Raw genomic sequence first — 20,779 nt, forward strand, 5'->3', positions numbered from 1 at the left:
CGCAAATACAATCTGATGTCCTTTTATTTGGACTATAACTCTTAACAACCATTCAGTTTTCTCTGGTTCAATGTTCTGTATGACTTTTCAGTTTCCAACTATCTCTAGACTCAGGTTAATAAGACAGTAAAGCAATGTGATGTTCTTATATTGCGACGTATGCACCAAAGAAAATTACTAGATGGTTTGAACACCAGTGCAATGTGATGTCCTTAGGGGTTATTATGACTTGTAGATACAAAATGTTCTTATTCATATGCGGAATATGTATACTCGTGGTTCTGAATATGTATATTTTGCTGAACGTAGAGTTGTACATTTTAACATAACATGATTGCACTCTATGGAGTGTAACAAGCTCTTCTACCTTTATTGAATTGCACATTGTTCATCTAACTTTTGTGTTTGATTGCAGGTGCATTTTGTTCTATTTGAGGATAATGTTGTTGATGCTTGTTTGAAGACGATGAAAGGATTACTTTAGTTTGTTGATCACGCCCAACAGTTGATGTAAGTTAACAGAGTAGTAGAAAGTTAGCAGTAGTAGTAAGTTGATATATATAGTTGTAGTAGTGTTACGCACCGTGTGGTTGATCAGTTTGATTATATGTGGAGAAAACAAAGTGATAGTATACTGGTAGTGTTCTTATTTTGTCAAAGGTTAACTAGTAGTAAACTAATAAACAGAGTAAAATGTTGTGTGGTTTAGAGAAGACGAAATCATTTTTATGTAATATTATATTTATATCTATAGATATTTTTTGTGTTATTTTAAAATTTGAACTCTCAGTCACTTGGAGCTGACAAAATTCAAAAACCAAAAAACTATTTGCCTCGGTTTCAGTTCTAGGTTTAGCAAATAAACGCATGATTTTTTGAAGTCTATGATTCGTTACTTTGTATCATATGATTTAGCTGTTTCAATTGGCTAAGATCCTTGGAAGCTCTCCCGTGGTCTTTTTTCCATTCTTGTGAGGATCTTTCCATGGTGTAATTACTCGTTTACTTTGTATCTTATAGTCAAAAAACTTTCTAATGATTTTTCTTATTGTATTTATAAAAACAGTCAAAATCATATTTTTGTGTCTCGCGTTCTATTTTTTCTTTTTATTTTCTTGATATTTAGATTTTGTGTCCCGGATAAATGAATATACAAAATTCCATACTTGATCGGTTGTAAAGGCATTTATTACATCGATAAAACCAATGTCAAGAAGTTGGATCGGTGTTGACTCTAACCTTATTAGTTGTTGTTCATGATTTGGTACATCATTTTCATTCTGTAATAGTATATGCATGACTTTAATTACATAGATCAAGATATATTAATAATAAAATAGTACAATCAATAATTACAAATACAACATGTAATTAAATAATAAGTCAAAATATTTGTAGAATTACCCCATTATAAGAAATCAAAGTAATACTGGAATTGTTCGTACTAACATGATCTTTTAGTAAGTCTCCAATTGATTTTTCTAGGGTTTCAAATCCTGGCTTGATTGGGGTATACCCAAATTAATTGGGGTATACCCAATAAGACAAAATCTGGTCATCATGAAGTAAAACCAAGCTACCCCTTAACCTTGTATTTTCTAAATGGCTAATATGCCCTTGTTTAATTAACATTAAAAATTCTTTTAGGTTAATTAATTGAGTTTAGATTGATTGAATAGATTAAACTTAGGAATTGAAGTTATGAAATTTTGTTTTTGATTGAACTTTTGTGGGATGATTTTTTATGAGATTTTTTTTTTTTTTGAGAATATCTCTTGCAACGAAAATGAAGTACACAACCGAAACACTTCTAAAAGGTGATTGCAAATCTGTTGTATGAAATCATACTCAAAATCAAAGAAAAAATCCACACTTTCAGTTCTGAAAGTATGAAAAGTAGGCAAGGTCGACTAATGAAGATCATGCCGACCATAGTAGGCCGGCAAGGTCGACGATTGAAGAAAGTGCCGACTTAGTACGGCCGGCAAGGTATACGAATGAAGAATATGCCGGATGTAATATTTTTGACACACAGGAGATTGTTATAAATGCGTAGGTAGTCGGCATGGTATTGATTTATTACCCTGTCGGCTTTATATGGTCGACATTTATTAACTTTCTTACCTTTCCGGCTGGAATTTATTCGGCACTATAGTAATCTTATAACCTTGCCGACTTTTGTTATCCCCCCAAAAAAACTGAATTCTAATAGATGCAATTCACTTTATTCATGCAATTTTGGTTACTACATTGATTGAAACATAAAATACAACTCCTTGTCGACGGAAAAACAAATGCACTTAGCATGTGCATCAAGCCTTTGAACCCCTAGGTGATCCTAGTGGACGAGTTATAGTTTCGTGAGGGTTTACATAGAGGTATACCCGCAAAATCTATAAAAAAACTTCTAAAGCCATCAATCTTCCTCCTCCGAAGAAGACGATACAACATCCAAGTAGTCCGGGTTATCCTACGGGATTCTTTTTGCCAAGAAGTGATAGCTTGCATCGAAAGCGAATGCTTCCACCTTTTCCTCCAAGTAGCGCGCTTTAACGACTTCGTGCTAAAAAACACAAAAACAAACTTATATTTGTTAGTGGTGTTTCATTGGAAGATAAAACAACATGGGTTACGTAAAACAAACCACAAAAATACTCACAAATTGTGCAATGGACAAGGTGAAGGGGCGGGTGTTAAAAATCTGAGGTTGGAGAGCTAAAAAAAGAAAGTATCGCGTTTTCGATGACTTGGTGCCTAGCGTGCACTTGTTGAACACTTATTGCGTTAGGATTCCCAAAATCTTGGCTAAATTTGTTGTGTATCTTAGCCTAAAAGGTTGTGGAATCCACCCTTTCGGAGGATTGACGTCTAAGTCGTTTTTCCGCATACCAAGCTTTGGTGATTGCCAAATCTTCATTAGAATCAAATGAAGCCATTGTTATATGTAGAGATCTATTGGGTGAGTTAGATGGAGTGTATAATGATATGAGCTTTGGAGAGTATATGCAAATAGTTGTGTGTTATTTTATGGAGATAAGTAGTGTATTTAGAGGATGGTGCTCAAATTTGGTCGTTATAATTTATAAGTACAAGTCAATCAATGCAATTTTACATGCAAAAATTTGAAATTTAAAACCGTCAGAAATGTTTTATTTCCCCAGTATGCCGACTAAGATCGGCCGGCATTGTCGGAATTTTGTTACCATGCCGACCTTATGATGATTTTAGGCATCAGGAGATCAGTTTCTTCTGTGTATCCGTAGGAACTGTATTTGTTCACTAGCATGTCGGCTTTGGTATGGCCGACAGGGTAGTAAATTTATAACCATGCCGACCTTTGATGATTTTAGACATCAGGAGATCAGTTTCTTCTGTGTATCCGTCGGAACTGTATTTGGTCACTAGCAAGCCGGCTTTGGTATGGCCGGCAGGGTAGGAAATTTATAACCATGTCGACCTTTGATGATTTTAGGCATCAGGAGAACATGCAATTTTTTGTTTAACCGTCGGAACGGTATTTGGTCATTACAGTGTCGGCCACTATGTGGTCGGTAAGGAACATAATTTATAACCATGCCGGGCTTATGATGATTTTAGGCATCAGCAGAAGGTTTTTTCTGCAACAAATAGTCGGAAGGGTCGATAAGACAAAACCATGTCGGTTGTATAACAGCCGTCTTGGTATTGATCTGATTACCTTGCCGACCCTGGTATTCAAGCATTTTCTGATGTCAGGGCCGTCAGACTGACATTTCAAAACCTTGCCGTCCCTGGTGTGGTCGGCACTGTAACTCAAAAAATAAAATGCCGACATATGTATTGAAACTTTACATAGCTAAAAAAACCATTCATTCAACAACTAGAAATTCAACATTTTTTGTCCGAAATACGAAAACATGTCCCATAAACCTTAAAAGAAAAACATTTGTCCAACCATTAACCAGAAATAAACTAGAGACTGCATTCATTCACCACCACGACCACGACCCCGTTTAGGAGCACCACCACTACGACTACCTTCACCACCACGACCACTACGAGCCCTCTTTTTGTCAGCATTGATCTTAGCTTGTGTTTCCCTCATGACTTTTTCTTCCCTCTTTACTTCAGCATCAGATTGCTTGAACAGTTCATGGGCATCCTCATTGTCAATATTGCAAGCATAGTCAATGTGCTTGCTTTGCTCTTCAATCGACAAAGGATCTCCTATGTCTTTCCGCAACACAACACCTTCACAAAGGTCTTCAACAAACAATTAATAGAATGATTCGATAATGTAATCTTAAAACAGTAAGAGCAACTCTAGATTACTTACAAAGAACTTAAGACTTATTGTTGGGTCTTTCGATGCCATCTTCTTCTTCTTACGAGCCAATTCTTCAGAAGTCATTTCCCTAATCACAGTAGGACGAGCCCAACCCAAGTACCAAGCCATGTATCTCTTACTAGCTTCATTACCGGTGGTCACCTCGTCCAAAAGACTCACATCGATGTTACGGGCACGTCTATCGTCCCAATGTTCTAGAGCTGTCGGTGGAGCGTAAGCGACGTTAATAGTTTTTTGGGACGTGGAGCAGTCATCCTTTAACAAAGTAAAAAACGTCTTTTGTTCATCGAAATAAGGTTCTTCTTGGACGTAACCCAATTGTCGCATTATATGATGTGATCGTACATTGAATATCCAGATGAGCAAAACAAGGGTCCTTAGTATAATGCAACTTCATCTCTCGTTTGGATTAAACCTTTATTTCGATACGGATCAAATATCACATCATCCGAAGTCAATTTGTCGATGGCGATTCGGAGTTCGGTAAGATTTTGCGGCATGTCCTTATCCTGAGTACCCTTAAAACCGTACCTTTGCGCTATTGGCTTATCAACCGCAACATTCGCATCCACTTTGACGTAGGAGTTGGATTTTAACAAGGAAGGGAAGTGCTCATATATCCAAACCTATGCAAAAAAAAAGTTCAGTAAGAATCTTATCTTACGAGAATTTTTCAAATATAAATTATTTAGACAATAAAATTACCTGGAAGAGACATGTGTTTCCGTTAACTTGCGCAGTGAGTGCCCTAGAATACTTTGTCAATTCATTGTTCAAGAAGGAGACCATCGCAGTACCCCAAGAATACTCATGCACCTTATCTAAGGGATCCAATAGTTGCATATAAATGGCATCGACCAAGCTTCCTGAACTATCGGGGAAGATACATTTTCCCAGGACGTATAGCAAATAAGCTGACACAGTAGCATTGATTCGCACCAGGTTCACCCTTCCTTCCTTATCAAATATTTTCTTTGTCTCCCATAATGTGTCCCTCAACTTCTTCAGATTAAACTTCTTTCTTAGACGACCATCCTTCTTCTCAAGAATAGACTCCGTCTCAATCTGATTCCAACCGAACAATTTATGGCTGAATTCGCAAATATCCTTGAAATAAAACTTATTATTGAATCCCTCACTGACTGCTTTTCCATCAACCTTGAGGCTTAGAATTTGATGAGCATCATCGGGAGTTATCGCCATCTCACCGAATTGGAACAACATTGTATCAGTCTCTCCGTAGAATCTCTCACAGAATGCAGATACGGTAACTCTATCATGCTCAATATTCGAACTATCCACCGCAGGACACAACCCAGAGTTCTTTACAAGCACATGTACCTCCTCACATTCTAGATTAAGATCCCAAGTCTTAGTCACTGAACATGAAGCTTGGCGCCTCATGAGACGGGCGACATGCTTGTGATCCTAAATACCAAAAAAACAAAATCAAAAGAAATACAAACACTTGACGCAAATTTAATATAGTTACAAACTTGAATAAAGAACAAATACGGATTGAGATTACTTACGATAATATTATGGATCGTGCATGCCCATGAGTCTTTGTATCCAAAAAGAACATTTCCACCATCTCTTAGGGTCCCCCTTGGAAGCTCACCTTTTTTCAGTGTAATCATCAAGTGAGGGGGAGGCATGTGGGAATTAGCTGGTTTAGTGATCACCCTCTTTCTCTTTCCGGTTTCAGTTGAAGTTGAAGCTTCGGTTTGTTGAACAATAGATAGAGTTTGTTCTCCATCGCCTTCTTCTTCTTCTTCCACTGCCTCTTCAATAATTTTTTCTTCGATTTCCTTATCTTTATCTCCATTACCATCATCATCATCCTCACCTCCTCTAACATTAGGCATTTATTGATCACCATCATCATCATCATTGTTACCTCCTCCAGCAGCCGGAGTGCTTTCATCAACATCATCATCATCACCTTTTCTACCAGATGAAATTGATTGGTCTTCATCTGGAGTCTCGTCTGAATCACTGGGTTCCGATGGTGGTTCATTCGGTACACGGATCAAAAGCGTTCCCGGCACAACGTATGCCCCTCTATGTGTTGAAGTCAAGAGTTTTTCACCAACACGAGGAGGTCTTGAAGGACGACTAAGAGCTTTCAGAGCTGTCTTCTTTTCCTTTTGCAACCTGAACAAGAACGATTAAGAAAAAAATACATAAGTCGGCAGGGTCGACAAATATAACCTTGTCGGCTACACAAAAGTCGGAAGGGTCGACTAAATAATGCATGCCGGCTAAACAGCAGCCGACATGGTATTATTCACATAACATGTCGGCTAATAACAAATATGAACACAGTAGACACAAGGATTTTCCACAAAACCAGTCGGCAAGGTCCATTACCCAAACATTGCCGGTTTACAAACAGCCGACGTGGTTTTATCCAAATACCATTCCGACTTTTAAAATTCAAGGCATCAGGAGACACAAAAAAAATGAAATATAGCCGGCAAGGTAAAAATATATAACCAACCCGGCTTAAAAAAACTGACATTGGCAGGGTCATAGGTTGAATAACTTGCCGACCCTTCTAGTAACAGTTACAGATACTAAACAACCGACAAGTTCTTCTACCTAATAGCTTGCCGGCCAGCACTAAATATGAAATGTCGGCAAGATCGATAACATAATACCCTGCCGGACAAATAACTGCAAATTCACAAATTTGATTTTTCTGACCTAATTTTACATGCAAACATGAAATTGAAGTACTGGAGTGAGTTTAAGTAGGCCCTTACTTTCTTAATCGCACCATTTCTTCCATTTGAGAGGCTTCGATTTCTTCTTCTTCAACTGTTTTTTTCTTCACTTTCTTTTGAACCAAACTTGTAATTCCAGGGTTATACTCATTGGGTTCTCGATTAGCTTCTTTCACACGAGTTCCTTTCCCCCGTGGTGGATCCATTAATGAAGACTAATTGGAGTTTTCGAATCGACGATTTTAACAAATTAATCGACGAGTTTCGGTGGTGGGGGATGGAGGAGCCGGTAATGTGTTTGAGGAGGAGAAGAAGAAGAGAAGAAGATGAAATGAAGAGAATGAAAACTGATTTAGGGTAATTAGAATTATAATGGGAAAGGGTAATTTTGTAACTTACCCATTAGGAGTCCCCCTAAAACCCTTAAAAAGAGTCCCTTTAAAATTGGGCATACCTCAGTCAAGCCAGGTTATGGTGTAGACGAAAACTTGATGAATGTTCTTCCATTTTAATAACAAATATTAAATTATATAAACTTTATATCTAGTAAAAACTAGGGTTGTAAGGTTAGAAAATATTTTTTTTTAATAATTATAAACTCTCATTTTTTATTTTTGAAGCTATATATAAAAAACCTACAATTGGGGTATACCACCACAATTTGGGGATACTCAAAAAAAATAAATATATATGAAGTAATTTGGAAACCCCTTATCCACAAAAAAAATATGTTAATGACTATATTACTCTTGAGTATCCCCAAATGCCTTTTAATGTTGGTATCCCCAAATAACCAATTTTAAGTCACTGTGTTTAATCGGCATAAAAAAAGAAAATAATCACTCTGTTTAACCAAAAGCCTACACCGGATAAGACTGTCGGCATTGGATTCATGCACCAAACAATGCCGACAATGACAGCCGGTATTGCGTGCATATCGAAACCACTACCCACAGGAATGATGGACTATATGGAGATTTAAAAGAGAATTTGATTTGTTGGAGTTGTTAATCTCCCTTATAATCCTATAAGAATCAAAACTAGAAACTGTCAACAAATCTGATTTGTAAGGATGGACTATACTACTTAATTATTTTATTTGGAAAGATTCAGATGCAGCTTGATATTTGATTCCAGTATCTTCTTTATATTCATCACTTTTCTTCTTAAGTTCACGCGATCAATTTTAGAATTACAAATCTAATTTAGGAAAAAGTACAAAGGTTGGGATAAAATGGTGATTCACCTAGAAAATCACAGGACTCTAATAAAAAAAATTGTCTTTTTCTTTCTGTTTTACTTTTTTTTGCAATTGTCATCTTCCTTCGTCTCCATATCACTATCAACGTCAACTTTATTAGGCAATCACAAAACCCCTAAAAACTCTTTAACCATTTGATTTCTAAGTATTGTTTAATTTTTGTTTGGTATTTCAAGAGTACCAAAATGTATCTGTCGTATTTTCAAGTTTCAAAGTGTATATACCAAAAAAAGATCAAGTTAGAGAGTACAGATTATGGAAGAAATCAGTGGATAGCCATTGAAAATTTTAGATTGAAAGTTACGCTTAATTCAGAGAGAATGACATTTGTTTTTAGGTTCTTGTTTTTAGTTTTTATTAGGATGAAGGGCATTATCGGCGTTGCATCTCACAAGAAAACAACCCCTTAATCAAATTCCAGCTTATATAACCATGAGTATCCCCAAATTTATGAGAGTATTCCCCAATCGTGGGTTCTATATAAACTTCGATTAAAAAAACCAAAAAGAAAACCTAAAACACTTTTTATTGAGCCTTGAATAATAATAAAGAAAGTCAAACTTCGAATTTTAGTAAAAATTAGTTGACCAAAATCAAATGGACTATGACATATTTTTAAAAGAAGCTATAAGTTATTACATCATTTCATTGTCTCCGCTCGCAATAAAAATAAAAATTATACGAAAACTTATTAACGTTCTCATCTTCCCACCATTGCATCAAATATAAATGAGTTATGTATTGGTAGAAGCCGCGGATCGATACGGCACAAATAAGGTTCGTATCGGCAAAAACATACCGGACTGGTGGGACCAACAGAGACATTTAGGTCCAGTCCATGGAATTTACATTAGATCCCCACCAGGCACACTAAGTAGTAGTAATAATGAAGGTAAAGTCTTCTTCACTTTTTGTATTAAAAACAAACGGTCTTTGTTCTTCATATGCCAAGGCAAAGGTTTCTTTTGTATCGTAGCCTCACGTGCTACGACTCTATCCAAACACTAGCCTAGCCATGATATCAATTCCTGATTTTCCATTGGATGCTCCTCATCATGGTTTCCACTAACAGCAATGATAACGTACACACAATCTTCTTGAAAAAACATTCTAACCGTCTGAAATCTCAAATCCCCACCCTTCATCTTCATATTTTAATAAAATCACCTGCTTGATAGGGTGAACCATGGCATATAAAATCACCACCAACTAAGGCAGGAGACAAGACCTGACATGCGGGACTAAAAGCCTGACAGTGAGCCCCACAACCTGACATTAAATTCTGACTAATCGAGAATCTATTCAACACAACTCACTTTAGCGAGATACCACAAATGCCCCCAATCCAATCTCCCACTCTCTATTTCTCTTTCACACCCTCACTGAGTGAGTGATTGAGATTTCAGGGTTCAATTTTCCAATCCAATCCAGCCACAACAATGGGGGAAAACCACTGCAATTCCAAAGGATTTTCAAGGATAATGAAATCTTGTTTTCCAAATCCACAGCAAGAATCTCATCACCTGATCATCAAACCATCAATCAGAAACCGTTTACTAGAAGATGATCAGAAATCTTCATCATTCTTCATATCAGTACTTCCCGATGATTTGCTTCTAGAATGTTTATCAAGAGTACCAACATCATCACTCTCATCAGTTTCCCTTGTCTGTAGAAAATGGTTCGGAATATTGAACTCAACGTTATATTTCGATCTGCGGCGGAGTCTCGGTCATATCCGCCGGAAAATCTATGCGTTTAGCGTGACTGATTACGGTGTTTACGCTGCTAATCATTGTATTAGTAATGAAGAATCTGATGAGAGTCGAGGAGAAGGTGGTACCGATTCTTCTTCTTCTGGTGGTTGGAGTTTGGGTAGTCCGTTCAGTGCGGCCGGAATGTTAACTCAGGGTTCGTTTTCTCATTCGCGGGTGATTTCGGTTGGGAAAATGATTTATATTGTGAATAGAGATGTTACGCTGGGTTATGATGTGTGGATGGGTGTGATTACGGTGAAATCTCCGATGCTTTATCCGAGGAAGAAATTTGCAATGGCCAAGGTCAACGGGAAGATTTACATTTCCGGTGGAGCTGCACGGAATGAGGTGGTTGAGGAGTATGAGCCGGAGACGGATAGCTGGAGAGTGGTTTCGGAAGCGCCGAGGAGGAGGTATGGATGCATTGGAGCAGCTGTGGACGGAGTCTTCTATGTGATTGGCGGGTTGAAAATCGGCGGCGGCGGTGGTGGGAAGAGTGAGGCGATGACAAGAGGAGGGTGTTCGGAGGCGCATTTGTATGCGAGTTCCATGGATTTGTTTGATGTGCAGAGTAGGGTGTGGATGAGGAGCAGGACAGTGCCAGGGGGTGGATGTGTTGTGGCGGCATGTGCAGCTGGGGGTTATGTTTACATTTTGGCAAGTCATGCTGTTGAATTGTCTTTTTGGAGGTTTGATGGGAGAAGGAAACGAAATGGTGGTGGTGGTGGGTTTGGTGAGTGGTGTAGGATGAAAAGTCCGCCGTTGCCGGCACAAGTTAGATTGGATAGTAGTGTCAGGTTTAGCTGTGTTGGAATTGGTGGCGAGAATTATAGCGGTGGCAATGACAATAAGGTGGTGTTGGTTCAAGTTTTGGGATGTATTGATGATTTATTGAGGAGAAGTGGTAGGAGTTGTAGAGGGATGAAGGAAGGATTGGTTTTGGTTTATGATGGCAATGCGGAGGAGTGGTCAAGAGGTGTTGATTTGCCCGAAGTTATCCGCCGCGCTTCTTGTGTTTCCGTTGAGTGCTAATTTGCAGTAAATTGGATGGTATGTTCATTTACATTATCTGTGATTTCATTGGAAGGTTAAGTTATAAATATTATTTGCTGTCAACGACGAAAGGTTTCCTGCATTTGTCAATAATGGTGATTAAATTCAGTCATGGGTTTGACATGTTGCTTATTTGTGTATTGAGCATTTTAGCTTGCTTATGTAAAAAAGCTCAAAAACAGTACAGATCTTTGTTCAGGTTAGTTTCCTTGTATCGTTTCATTTAGTTCTTTGGCATGTCAATTGCTATAATTCATCATCAAATACCTGGATGATTATGGACCTGGACATGCCTCCGTTTCTATGGTTTTCTGAACATTCATATGTAGGATGTAGCATCATTACTAGATTCACTACATGAATATGGTTTCTCATATCTGAACACTGAATTCATACAACCGTCGACGTAGTTATTGATACTTTGTGTAAAGAAACATATTTTAGTATGATTGGTTGATATATTTAACTTATAAGATCCTTTGATATCAACCATTCATTTCTAATTTTTGAAAGCGTTCTCTTCAGTTTTCATATTGAATACTAAAATTAAAATCGTCATGTTTCCATCTCTCGCTATCTCAGTCATTATTCAGCTGTACTGTAGGGATAGTGTGCAGTAAAGAAGTTCAACAAACCTTTGTTTCTGTTTTTAAAATGAGATGGGTTGAGCTATTCGAGTCTCCACATTTCCAAGTACCTGTTGTTATCTTAAATGGATATTTGCTTTCAAACATCCAATAAACCAGAAATTAGCCGAAAAATCTTCTTTGATTTTTCTCTAGAGAATGTCGCCTCCTGTATAAAGAGCACACCACTGTGTACAAATTCAGTTTTTTAGAACTTCAGGTCCAAAATCATTAGAGCTTGAAATATCTAATCAACTGTTCTGTAGCTATCAGTTAAATCAATCGGTTCTTATGCACATTATTCACATGCCGTAACTCAATTTTGCAACTCCATGTTTCTTGTTTTATTGTTTCTGTTATATTCTGGATTCTGGCTTACAATTTGGCAAAGTTTGTCCCGTAGTAAATTATTCGTTCGACTCAATACTAACACTTCATGTGGTATGGTATATCTGATTTTCAGAATGAACCTGGAACTAACTCGAGCAACCAGTTTAGAGTACATCTGCAGCAAGTCATCTCCCAGAAAACATGGCGTGAATTGTTGCATTTTCATGACAGAACAGATGAAGTTACAAGAGCTAAAAGGCACTGTAACGCAAGATGGAATGAGAACAGCAGGGGTTATATCGAAATTAGAATGAACATTTCTTAGAATCTCGTTGTTAGATTGTTATTGAATATCTTCTTAATTTTAGTATGTTGTTAGAATCTGCTACAATTTTCAAATGTTATTAGGCATTTCATAAGTCTTGTATCACATGGTTCTCTAGAATAATGAAAGAAGTGAATTTTTGGATTTCCGGATTTTTCGTCATCAACGGTATATCAACAGCGGAGCCTGAGCGATTTTCCATCTGTACATTTTTTTTAGGCCCAGCCAAGCTGCAGGCTCCCTGGACTCAACAAAAATGCACTGTTTTTTATACTTTTCATTCATAGGTGATGATGATTCAGACTTGAGAGGAGGGTACAAAAAGTAAAGAAAGGCATGCTACAAGTTTGTGCCCTGTAAGAGCAAGTCGGCTCAGGGGCAAATTGAATCAGCGCGGGTTAGCGAAATTACTTGGCAAACCAGCAAATATGAGGACCTACAAAGTGTTCTATAGCGGCGTGCAAATTTCCTCTTTGTTTTGAATTTTGTCCTGGAGTCTTCTTTTTCAGTTTTTCATCCGCCACCACTACCATGAGCTATACTTTCCTCAAATCCCCCATTACCTCATGGTCGATCTTCTTATGAATCTGTAAGTTGTCTACTCTACCCAATTTTGTGGTTTCATTCTGTAATTTTCACTCTAGGTGGGTATTTGGAGTGACATTCTGGACGGTTTAATTTGACGACTCTACTTGAAGGTCTATAATGACTGTCTTAGTTTCAATTCCTGTAAGACAATTCAGGTCTCAGAACTTCGGTTTAGTTGTTGCAAAATTTCAGATTAGGCAAAACTAAAGGCTCAGTTGTAAACAATATCTATTGGGCTTCCATCAGCCTTCAAATAAAATCTGGAGTCCTGACGCTGGCTACAAAGGCCATGTTGATACCAAAAAAACAATATCTACACAAAGATGAGATTACTGGTACAAAAATGAAGAATATATATATATATATATATATGTCACTTGCTCGCTGGTGGTGACTTGGTGTATTTAGCTCAACATATTTCTTCATTTGAGCTCCTGGCTTCTTTCCTGAACTACCCTGCATTATTTAGCCAGATAGAGATTTGTCGTTGGAATCGGTGGCGACACAACTTATTCTCGACCCTTCATCTCCTAGTTTACCTCACATTCAGGCCTGGTAACAAAAAGTCAGATATAGATGAGTCAGACCGATTCGATTGAGTCAGATCAAACTGAGTCGCAAACATCCTTGTAGACTAATCACGACTCGTAATATATGGTGCTTGTTCATCTCTGGATGATGTTCTTGTGAAGTGTATGGTTCACAGAAATAAACATCCCACAGCGAGCTCAGAGCTATACCTTCAACAGTCATATTTCCTGAGGTTTATGATTCAATCCCATGACGAATAGATACACATAATGAATATGAATATATTGTATTTAGACAAGAAAAAGACATGATGGATGACCATGTTTTAAGATTTCTGATACACAAACAAGCTCTAAAATTAATTTTTCAGTAAGTTTTTGAACGAGGTCAGGGTTTAGAACTAGAAGCAATCAAAATTGGTATTATATTACCGTACAGTGTGATGCAATGAAAGTAAAACCAATCAAAACTTTCTTGTTTCCAGAGGGAATAAAACCTGGCAGGAACTGCTCACGGGTGTGTAGTTGTTTGAGAGTTAAGCTGAACCCAAGCGAATTCCTCCTTATAGGCAACACTTGTTTCACAAGAATCTACACATGTGTACACAGCTATCGTTGCCCAATCAAGTGAGTCCACATCGTTCTTCACACCAAAGAAATACAGCAGCTGTGGCAAAATCTGTACACAAAAGCCACAAATGACATTAAAACTACATACAGACCATATTTGGAGACCAGTAAGGAGACAAAACGATAAATGCGTAACGCAGAAAATGCGCATAACAGAGGGAGGAAAGGAAGGAGACTACGATTAACTAGTAAAGTTAGTGAACCTGTCCTCTAGATTGTGTAAATGCCAATACAAGAGGAAAAAATGGCAACTGTAGACTATATAAAGCTGTTGAGTTTTCTACCTGCATCTCAAAACATAGAGGGCCATCACAGTAGTTGCATTTTGGAATATCAGCTTTAGAAGGACGTCCACTTGCCATGGGCCAAAGTGGTTTTGCCTTCGAGTCTTGAGTATACCTGTTGTCATGATAATACCAACCATGTTTCTTTGTGGTACTTATATGCCTTTATATAAGAAAAAATCGAAGACAAGAAGATGGGATGTAGGCATTATTTTGTGCTTAAAAACAAACCTTAATACTTGCTCGGGTGCTTTACCAACGCACACTTGAAAAGAAGTCCAACTTCTTCTATCATCATCGCCCTGTTCACCAGATCCAATGAAGTTTTTAAGTGTTACAAAAAATAGAAACAGAGCTAAAATTTCCAAAAGAGTTCACATATTTTTTTACCTCAAAATCACCCATCATTGCTTCAACAGCTTCATCCTTTTTTTTAGGAAGGACCAATGAGCTTGAGTAATCGTTTTCAGATACCTCAGTATCGTATTCATATTCAGCCTCATCCTCATGAGAGATCTCGAACTCTGGCCAGAGGACATTGATAGCTACAACTGCTAAACCACCAAAATTCAAAGCAATCAATTTAAAGGAAACCTGATTCGAGCCAATTACAAGACACAACCTTGACCGCGGCGGTGTTGAGCTACCTGCTTAGTGAGAATCACCTGACAGGTCATAAATGCTAAACCACCACAATAGTTCACCTACTTTATGTCCTTGGTAATGAAACATCCCCAAGTTTTAGATCTCAGAAAATGTGAAGTACATATGTTTTCAAAAGTCTGATGGTTTAGGCAGGGGATGGCGTTGTGAGCAAACCCAAGGACGGATTTGTCACCTGTTGGTCATTTCAAGAAGTCCAACTTTCACCCCATTACATATCAGGCATGAATACAAGTGTAGATAGTGTGAAATGACATGTTTACCTCCTCTGTAAAACGCTTCATAAATGTGGTTGCATCCCATCATCTTAATAAACTACTACTAATTTTTCATTTGTAAATACCAACCTTGGTTTGAAGTGGTTTTCCCATTGCTGGTGCTAGACTCTGAAAATTGAGATGAGATATTTATCTGTTTACACGCCTGTTTATGCCCTGAACGCCAATGAACAGCCTACAACAGGAAAAACCAACAGAGTCTCTTTAGGATTGACTTAGAAGATTAGGTAAAAAACCTCATTAACCAAAATTACCTGGTGTTTTTCAGAACAATAGCGTGCATTCCGGCAACTACTGCATACCTTGTCTCCTTTCCATGTACCACACCAATTACAGAGTAGAGCTAACATGACCGATAATAAAAAGGCATGACATCATTAGATAGCAAGATAAGCTAATTCATATCCAATAACAACAGCTATTTTATCCTGCAAATTTGAGGGTGTACGCACATTATTTAGTTCATCGATTTTACGCTATAAAATAAGATAAAAGATACCTCCAACTCCAGGCGATCTGCTGGTCCTGTCTAATTTTGGAGGCTCACTTGAGTAATAAGCATTTGATCGGGGTAGCTGGCACCGAAGAACCTTCACACTACAAAAACACTTTCAGTGTTACAACAGTAAGAAACTTTAAAGCAAATGCTGAATCAAGAAAATGAAGTGTCCTCATAATAAGCACCTTCTGCACTGCTTTTCTGGTCGCCGTTTCCATTGCTGGTGTTGGTCTTGAAGAAGGCAGGTCATTGATGAACACATGAACACAAACAATGTTCGATGGAATGTCGACTCCTTTCCAGAGATCGGAGCATAAACCTAGTAATCAAGAATCACATGTCGATTAAAACATACAAGTTAATACTTGACTTTTCCTTTTTCTTCTACTCATGTTTTTATAAGTAATACCTGAAGCAAGAACCGTAGAGGATCTCCACAAATGCCACAAGTACGAGATTTTTCTGATGGTAAATCAACTGGGTCTAACCAAGCCTGTTTAAAGAAAGTGGATAAAGATAAACAATAATGAATAATCATAAATAAGAAGCTAAAATTCCACAAGTTCACAAAACATACAGGTGTTCCTCCAGCCTTGCTAGGAAAAAACTGAGGGAGAAGGGAACTAGGATTCTTCGGTTTCTCGACGAAACCTAGAGTAACAGGTACTTCTTCCTCGTCATCTTCTTCTTCTTCCTCTTCCTGGTCATAATCACCATCAGAATCTTGAAGAGAGATGGTGTTCTCCACTGAACACTGTAATACTTCAATCTCAGTTTCTTCACTAGTTATGGCCACCATCTACATCGACAAAAAAAAGAAGAAGACATATCTAGGTAACAAGGCCGAAAAAAGTAAATCCCTTTATTGCTACACAAACTTAAAGTGGATTCTCATTTATTGCAATCTATACCATAAACAAATTCATCTGGAATGGTATCCATAAGCAAATTCACGACATATCAAGTAAAGAAATATTTGTAAGCCGAAATATCTATCTTGGGATATTACTGGAAATACTATCAAACACACTTCATAAAAACCATGGTGCTGAACAAAACTCAAATCTATTTTATTAATCTGCCAAAAATAAAACGGCAGCTTCGACGGTTTCGTTTCAGTAGCCTCATTATGCAAAAGAACCAAACATTGCAACTGATTTAAATCAACAAGCTTCACTGGAATTAACCCCGGAACACTGTTGTTTCCAAGGTCTCAAAATCATCAACGAACACAATCACCAAGACCAGAAGAAAAAAACTTAATAAGATGACCCATAGTCTGTTTCACTTTATTAAGGAACTGCCAACCACGCGTATTAGAACCATATTTTCAAGAAATAATAAAGTGCCAAACCTCGAATCCAGACCCTCCAGTAGTTATTGCTCTGTAAACAAAACTATTGACCAGTTACTACTGAAGTCTCCATTCTCAGTTACTCGTTATTTTCAAACTTTGGAGTACTCCTAAAGCGAACATCTTTTAACTTCAATTATTATATTCAATATCTTCCTTAACTACTTGTCGTTTATAACGTATTTTCTCCCTCATGCACACACACTAATGTCATAAAGAACAAATCTAGAAGTTCAACACAGCAATTAAACAGACATAAATAATTCAGATCTCCAACAATTACATATATGCTTCATCCAGAGAGGCAATTAAAAGCAAGGGAGCCAAAAAGGGAAGTAAAATTGAAAACAGAACCATTAGTAACATGTAACATATTAAAACTTAGTCACACTCTATGTGCGACGCATTCATGCAGGACAGCTTATTTATTTTTTTCATTACTGCAATACGTAAACAAAGTAAATTAAGCTGACAACCTACTCTACTTAAGCTGTATGTAACAACAGTTATGAGTGTACATAATGCTGCTGATGATAATCCCTAATTCCCCATACATCCAACAATTGTCAACACAGAAAAGGCAACGAATCATGACAAATAGAACATCACTTACTCTCTGATTTTTCCTTAATTTGAACAATACAGAAACAGTGACCAATTTAGTTGTAACGATACTAAATAATCAATTACAGGCTCTTTAGTAGATAACTTGAGCATTATTTTCTCTTAGGCATTTCCATAAACACATAAGCCTCTGAATAATGTTCCTAAATCGTGGTGAACAACTTATCAGAGCTTATGCAATTCAACAAAATCTGCACAGTGAACTGAACAATGAAAACTTACATCGATTTGACAATTATTGGTTGAATCCGGCAGAAGATTTGCATGAAATTGTAATTCAAGCTCAGTATAGAATCGAAAGAAACACTGAAAGCTTCGATTCTCCCTTTAGGGCTTATCTCGAGTCTACCTGAGAGAGACAGAATGTAAGTATTGAAAGTCAACCTAATTTAGCGACTTTTCTGAAATTACTTAAAATATCACCTTTTGAAAGGAGCATATGACTTTAATGGAGGGTACTTTAGTAATAGGGGCGGAGGTTTATTTTTGTGGGAGTGTGGATCCATGTTCAAGGGTACTATGCCTAATAGCAGCTCAATGGAATGCCCCTTCTTAATGAAAAAGATCAGATATTTCCTACGATATCCGGGTAGCGATTGCTGAAATATCTGGCTATGTAGTACACAAAGATAATACAGGAATTCATATTTGGCTCAATTTAGTCTAATATACCCTAACCAGACCATCTACAGCAGCCAAAGCTATGCTATGTCAAATTTTCAAGTTCCAGATTTAGCATTTTGTAATGGCATATTCCACATATAACCTGACTAAATTTTAGAATGATTATTCTTCAAACTCTTTCTGATGTAAGTTGATAGCACCCACAAAACCACACTCACTCTCAGAGAAAACGTCCTGGTTTGTTCATATCAGTAACTAAGCGTGAAGAAAACCTAATCTACTTGGTCGATGAATGGCCAGTAAGATAAGAATGCCATACTAGGTTGAATCATTTTCATGGACAGGAAAGGTCTAAGTAAATGGCATCCAAGTCCTATAATCTAAACTAGATGACATTTAATATTAGAAGTTCGTATCAAACAGCATAAGCAATCATCAGCACACCCTTGGGGATAATGGTAAGTATCATGACTTTGCTCCTTATATATCAAGTTAGCATCTATTGGAGATGTTACAATATGGACCAAGGTGTTTTGCAGTGACAAGATTTAAGGATTCTGGAGCAACTAAATGGCAAGTTCGAAGAGAATGCTAGAGGGATGATCTTGGTGGAACACACTACGAAGAATTAATTGGACATAAACATTCTGTTTCACAGTGTAGGTTTTCATTTAATATCCTACGTTTTCTATACAAGAAGTTCCCATATTGCATCAATGTCCAGCTTCTGAAAGCATCATGGCGACTTAAGAAAACATCATATACAAATTACAATGCAAAAGTCATTTTCAATAAATTAACTTTAGACAAACTATAAACACGAATAAACTAGAACTCTAATATTAACAACTACACTCTATTACGAAGATTGTGCCAGTACTTGCACAGTTGCACATACTTCACTCTTAAGATGAATTCCAAAACACCATTGAGAGTACAGTGGCAATAGCTATGTTTCACAACCCTCTGTAAGAAGTAGAAAATTACACTGTTCTATTGTCTTTCTTTGCACCTGTTTTTTTATTTGTTAACATTGTGAGCATGGAGACTAATGGTCACAGATATTTGTCTATGTTTCCATCCATGGATAGATACCAACTAAGAAATATTCTAACTATACAAACAAATACCTGATATTATGCAGGGAAACTCCTAACAGGGCATATGAATAGATATCACAAGCACTAGTTTATAAGTTCAGTAAACTCTTATTTGTTAAGCCTCAACTCCTATAATCCCAGTGTCACTTCTACAAATTCAGTATAAGGTACACAATCCATCATTGATTAGATTAATACAAACTCCATGTTTATCACTAAAACAGTTTGGCCAAGTGGTCTTACGCCAGATTTAGGCTCTGGTCCGAAAGGGTGTGGGTTCAGATCCACAGCTTTCATTGCCCTTCCAATTCAATGTGTTGGCCTCCTTTAAATCTGTTTGGCCGCAACTTTCTAACATTTGATAAGTGTTTACTATAGCTCATATGCTCGATCTAATTTGTTCAGGATAAACTCCTAATTTTTTTTACTTATATTTCAATGTCAGTACAACAAATCAACTATCACACAGTGAAGGTGTTAAACCCTATATTCAGACTTCCAAATCACATTTCTAACTACCAAGTATGAGCCACATCACGTTAAGCTATGCCTAAGGCTTAAATATGTCACTCAAACAAGTAGAAGATAAGCAATGTGAAGCACAAACCTATCAAGCCAAGCCTAATTGCAATCTAATTAAGTTTACATTGAACAAAAATCTTTAACAAAATCCAACAGTAGACTCTTATTCTCTGTTTCCATAGTGCAATGAATTAATCATCTAATTAAGCTTCAAAGTAATTTCAGCAATAATTAAAAGCCATTTAACACAAAACCCACAACAAATAATAACAAATCTTACAAAAATGTCAAGCAATAATACCCAAAATTGATAAACATTCACTAAATATCAAACAATTATCAGGAAAAAAACGAAAGAAGAAGAAGAATACTGACCCGCTGGTGCTGTGAAAAGGGGTCGTGCTTAACAATGGAAGAAGAAGAAGAAGAATATCCACTGAAGTTGTTGAGGTAATCCAAAGCAATTTCCAGAACAATTTTGAAATTGTTGATAGAGATAATCTCAGCAAAGCTTATTAGGGTTTAGATTCTTGGGTTTTAACAGTTAAATGGGGTTTGACTCCAGAGAGCAGCTATTTCGTTGTGGAGGATTTTGGAAGGAAGGGGAATAGAAGAAACACAGATTTAACACAGGCTAGGGTTTAAACAAGCCCTGGTACTAGTGACGTGCCTTAT

At 37.2% G+C, this 20,779-nt stretch overlaps 2 protein-coding genes across 6 annotated transcripts; one reads left to right on the forward strand and one right to left on the reverse strand.

The window, feature by feature from the left end:
- Positions 1-9,643: 9,643 nt before the first annotated feature.
- Positions 9,644-12,555, forward strand: LOC113340630 (F-box/kelch-repeat protein At5g26960-like). Of its 2 annotated transcripts, XR_003355568.1 has the most exons (3): positions 9,644-11,124; positions 11,281-11,326; positions 12,217-12,554. XR_003355568.1 is itself a non-coding variant. In XM_026585754.1 (2 exons), the coding sequence occupies exon 1, from the start codon at positions 9,757-9,759 to the stop codon at positions 11,104-11,106; it is 1,350 nt and encodes a 449-aa protein (XP_026441539.1). In that variant the 5' UTR covers positions 9,644-9,756; the 3' UTR covers positions 11,107-11,124; positions 12,217-12,555. The 2 variants fall into 2 exon arrangements, 1 of the variants encoding a protein (XP_026441539.1); XM_026585754.1 differs by lacking the exon at positions 11,281-11,326 and having other exon boundaries at positions 12,217-12,555.
- A 655-nt stretch (positions 12,556-13,210) lies between these two features.
- LOC113340678 (programmed cell death protein 2-like) lies at positions 13,211-20,702 on the reverse strand. Of its 4 annotated transcripts, XM_026585800.1 has the most exons (13): positions 20,480-20,702; positions 18,081-18,207; positions 16,458-16,679; positions 16,290-16,373; positions 16,066-16,199; positions 15,881-15,978; positions 15,636-15,724; positions 15,451-15,556; positions 14,831-14,994; positions 14,672-14,742; positions 14,441-14,555; positions 14,024-14,205; positions 13,211-13,548 (listed from the first exon to the last, which is right to left on the reverse strand). In XM_026585800.1, the coding sequence occupies exons 3-12, from the start codon at positions 16,677-16,679 to the stop codon at positions 14,038-14,040; spliced, it is 1,251 nt and encodes a 416-aa protein (XP_026441585.1). In that variant the 5' UTR covers positions 18,081-18,207; positions 20,480-20,702; the 3' UTR covers positions 13,211-13,548; positions 14,024-14,037. The 4 variants fall into 4 exon arrangements, with proteins under 4 accessions (XP_026441585.1, XP_026441586.1, XP_026441582.1 ...); XM_026585801.1 differs by lacking the exon at positions 13,211-13,548 and having other exon boundaries at positions 13,789-14,205; positions 14,831-14,991; XM_026585797.1 differs by lacking the exon at positions 13,211-13,548 and having other exon boundaries at positions 13,789-14,205.
- Between the last annotated feature and the right edge of the window lie 77 nt (positions 20,703-20,779).

This window comes from Papaver somniferum, unplaced genomic scaffold, assembly GCF_003573695.1.
Source record: "Papaver somniferum cultivar HN1 unplaced genomic scaffold, ASM357369v1 unplaced-scaffold_22, whole genome shotgun sequence".
Taxonomy (NCBI): Eukaryota; Viridiplantae; Streptophyta; class Magnoliopsida; order Ranunculales; family Papaveraceae; genus Papaver; species Papaver somniferum.

What these genes read in the sequence shown, in the direction of transcription:
- LOC113340630 (XM_026585754.1), top strand. Translation starts at nt 9,757, where the DNA reads ATGGGGGAAAACCACTGCAATTCCAAAGGATTTTCAAGGATAATGAAA.
- LOC113340678 (XM_026585800.1), bottom strand. Translation starts at nt 16,679, where the DNA reads ATGGTGGCCATAACTAGTGAAGAAACTGAGATTGAAGTATTACAGTGT. An exon ending in CCAGAAAAGCAGTGCAGAAG is followed by an intron (nt 15,979 to 16,065) that starts GTGCTTATTATG and finishes GTGTTTTTGTAG; the next exon opens with TGTGAAGGTTCTTCGGTGCC. An exon ending in GAAAACCACTTCAAACCAAG is followed by an intron (nt 14,995 to 15,450) that starts GTTGGTATTTAC and finishes TTGGTGGTTTAG; the next exon opens with CAGTTGTAGCTATCAATGTC.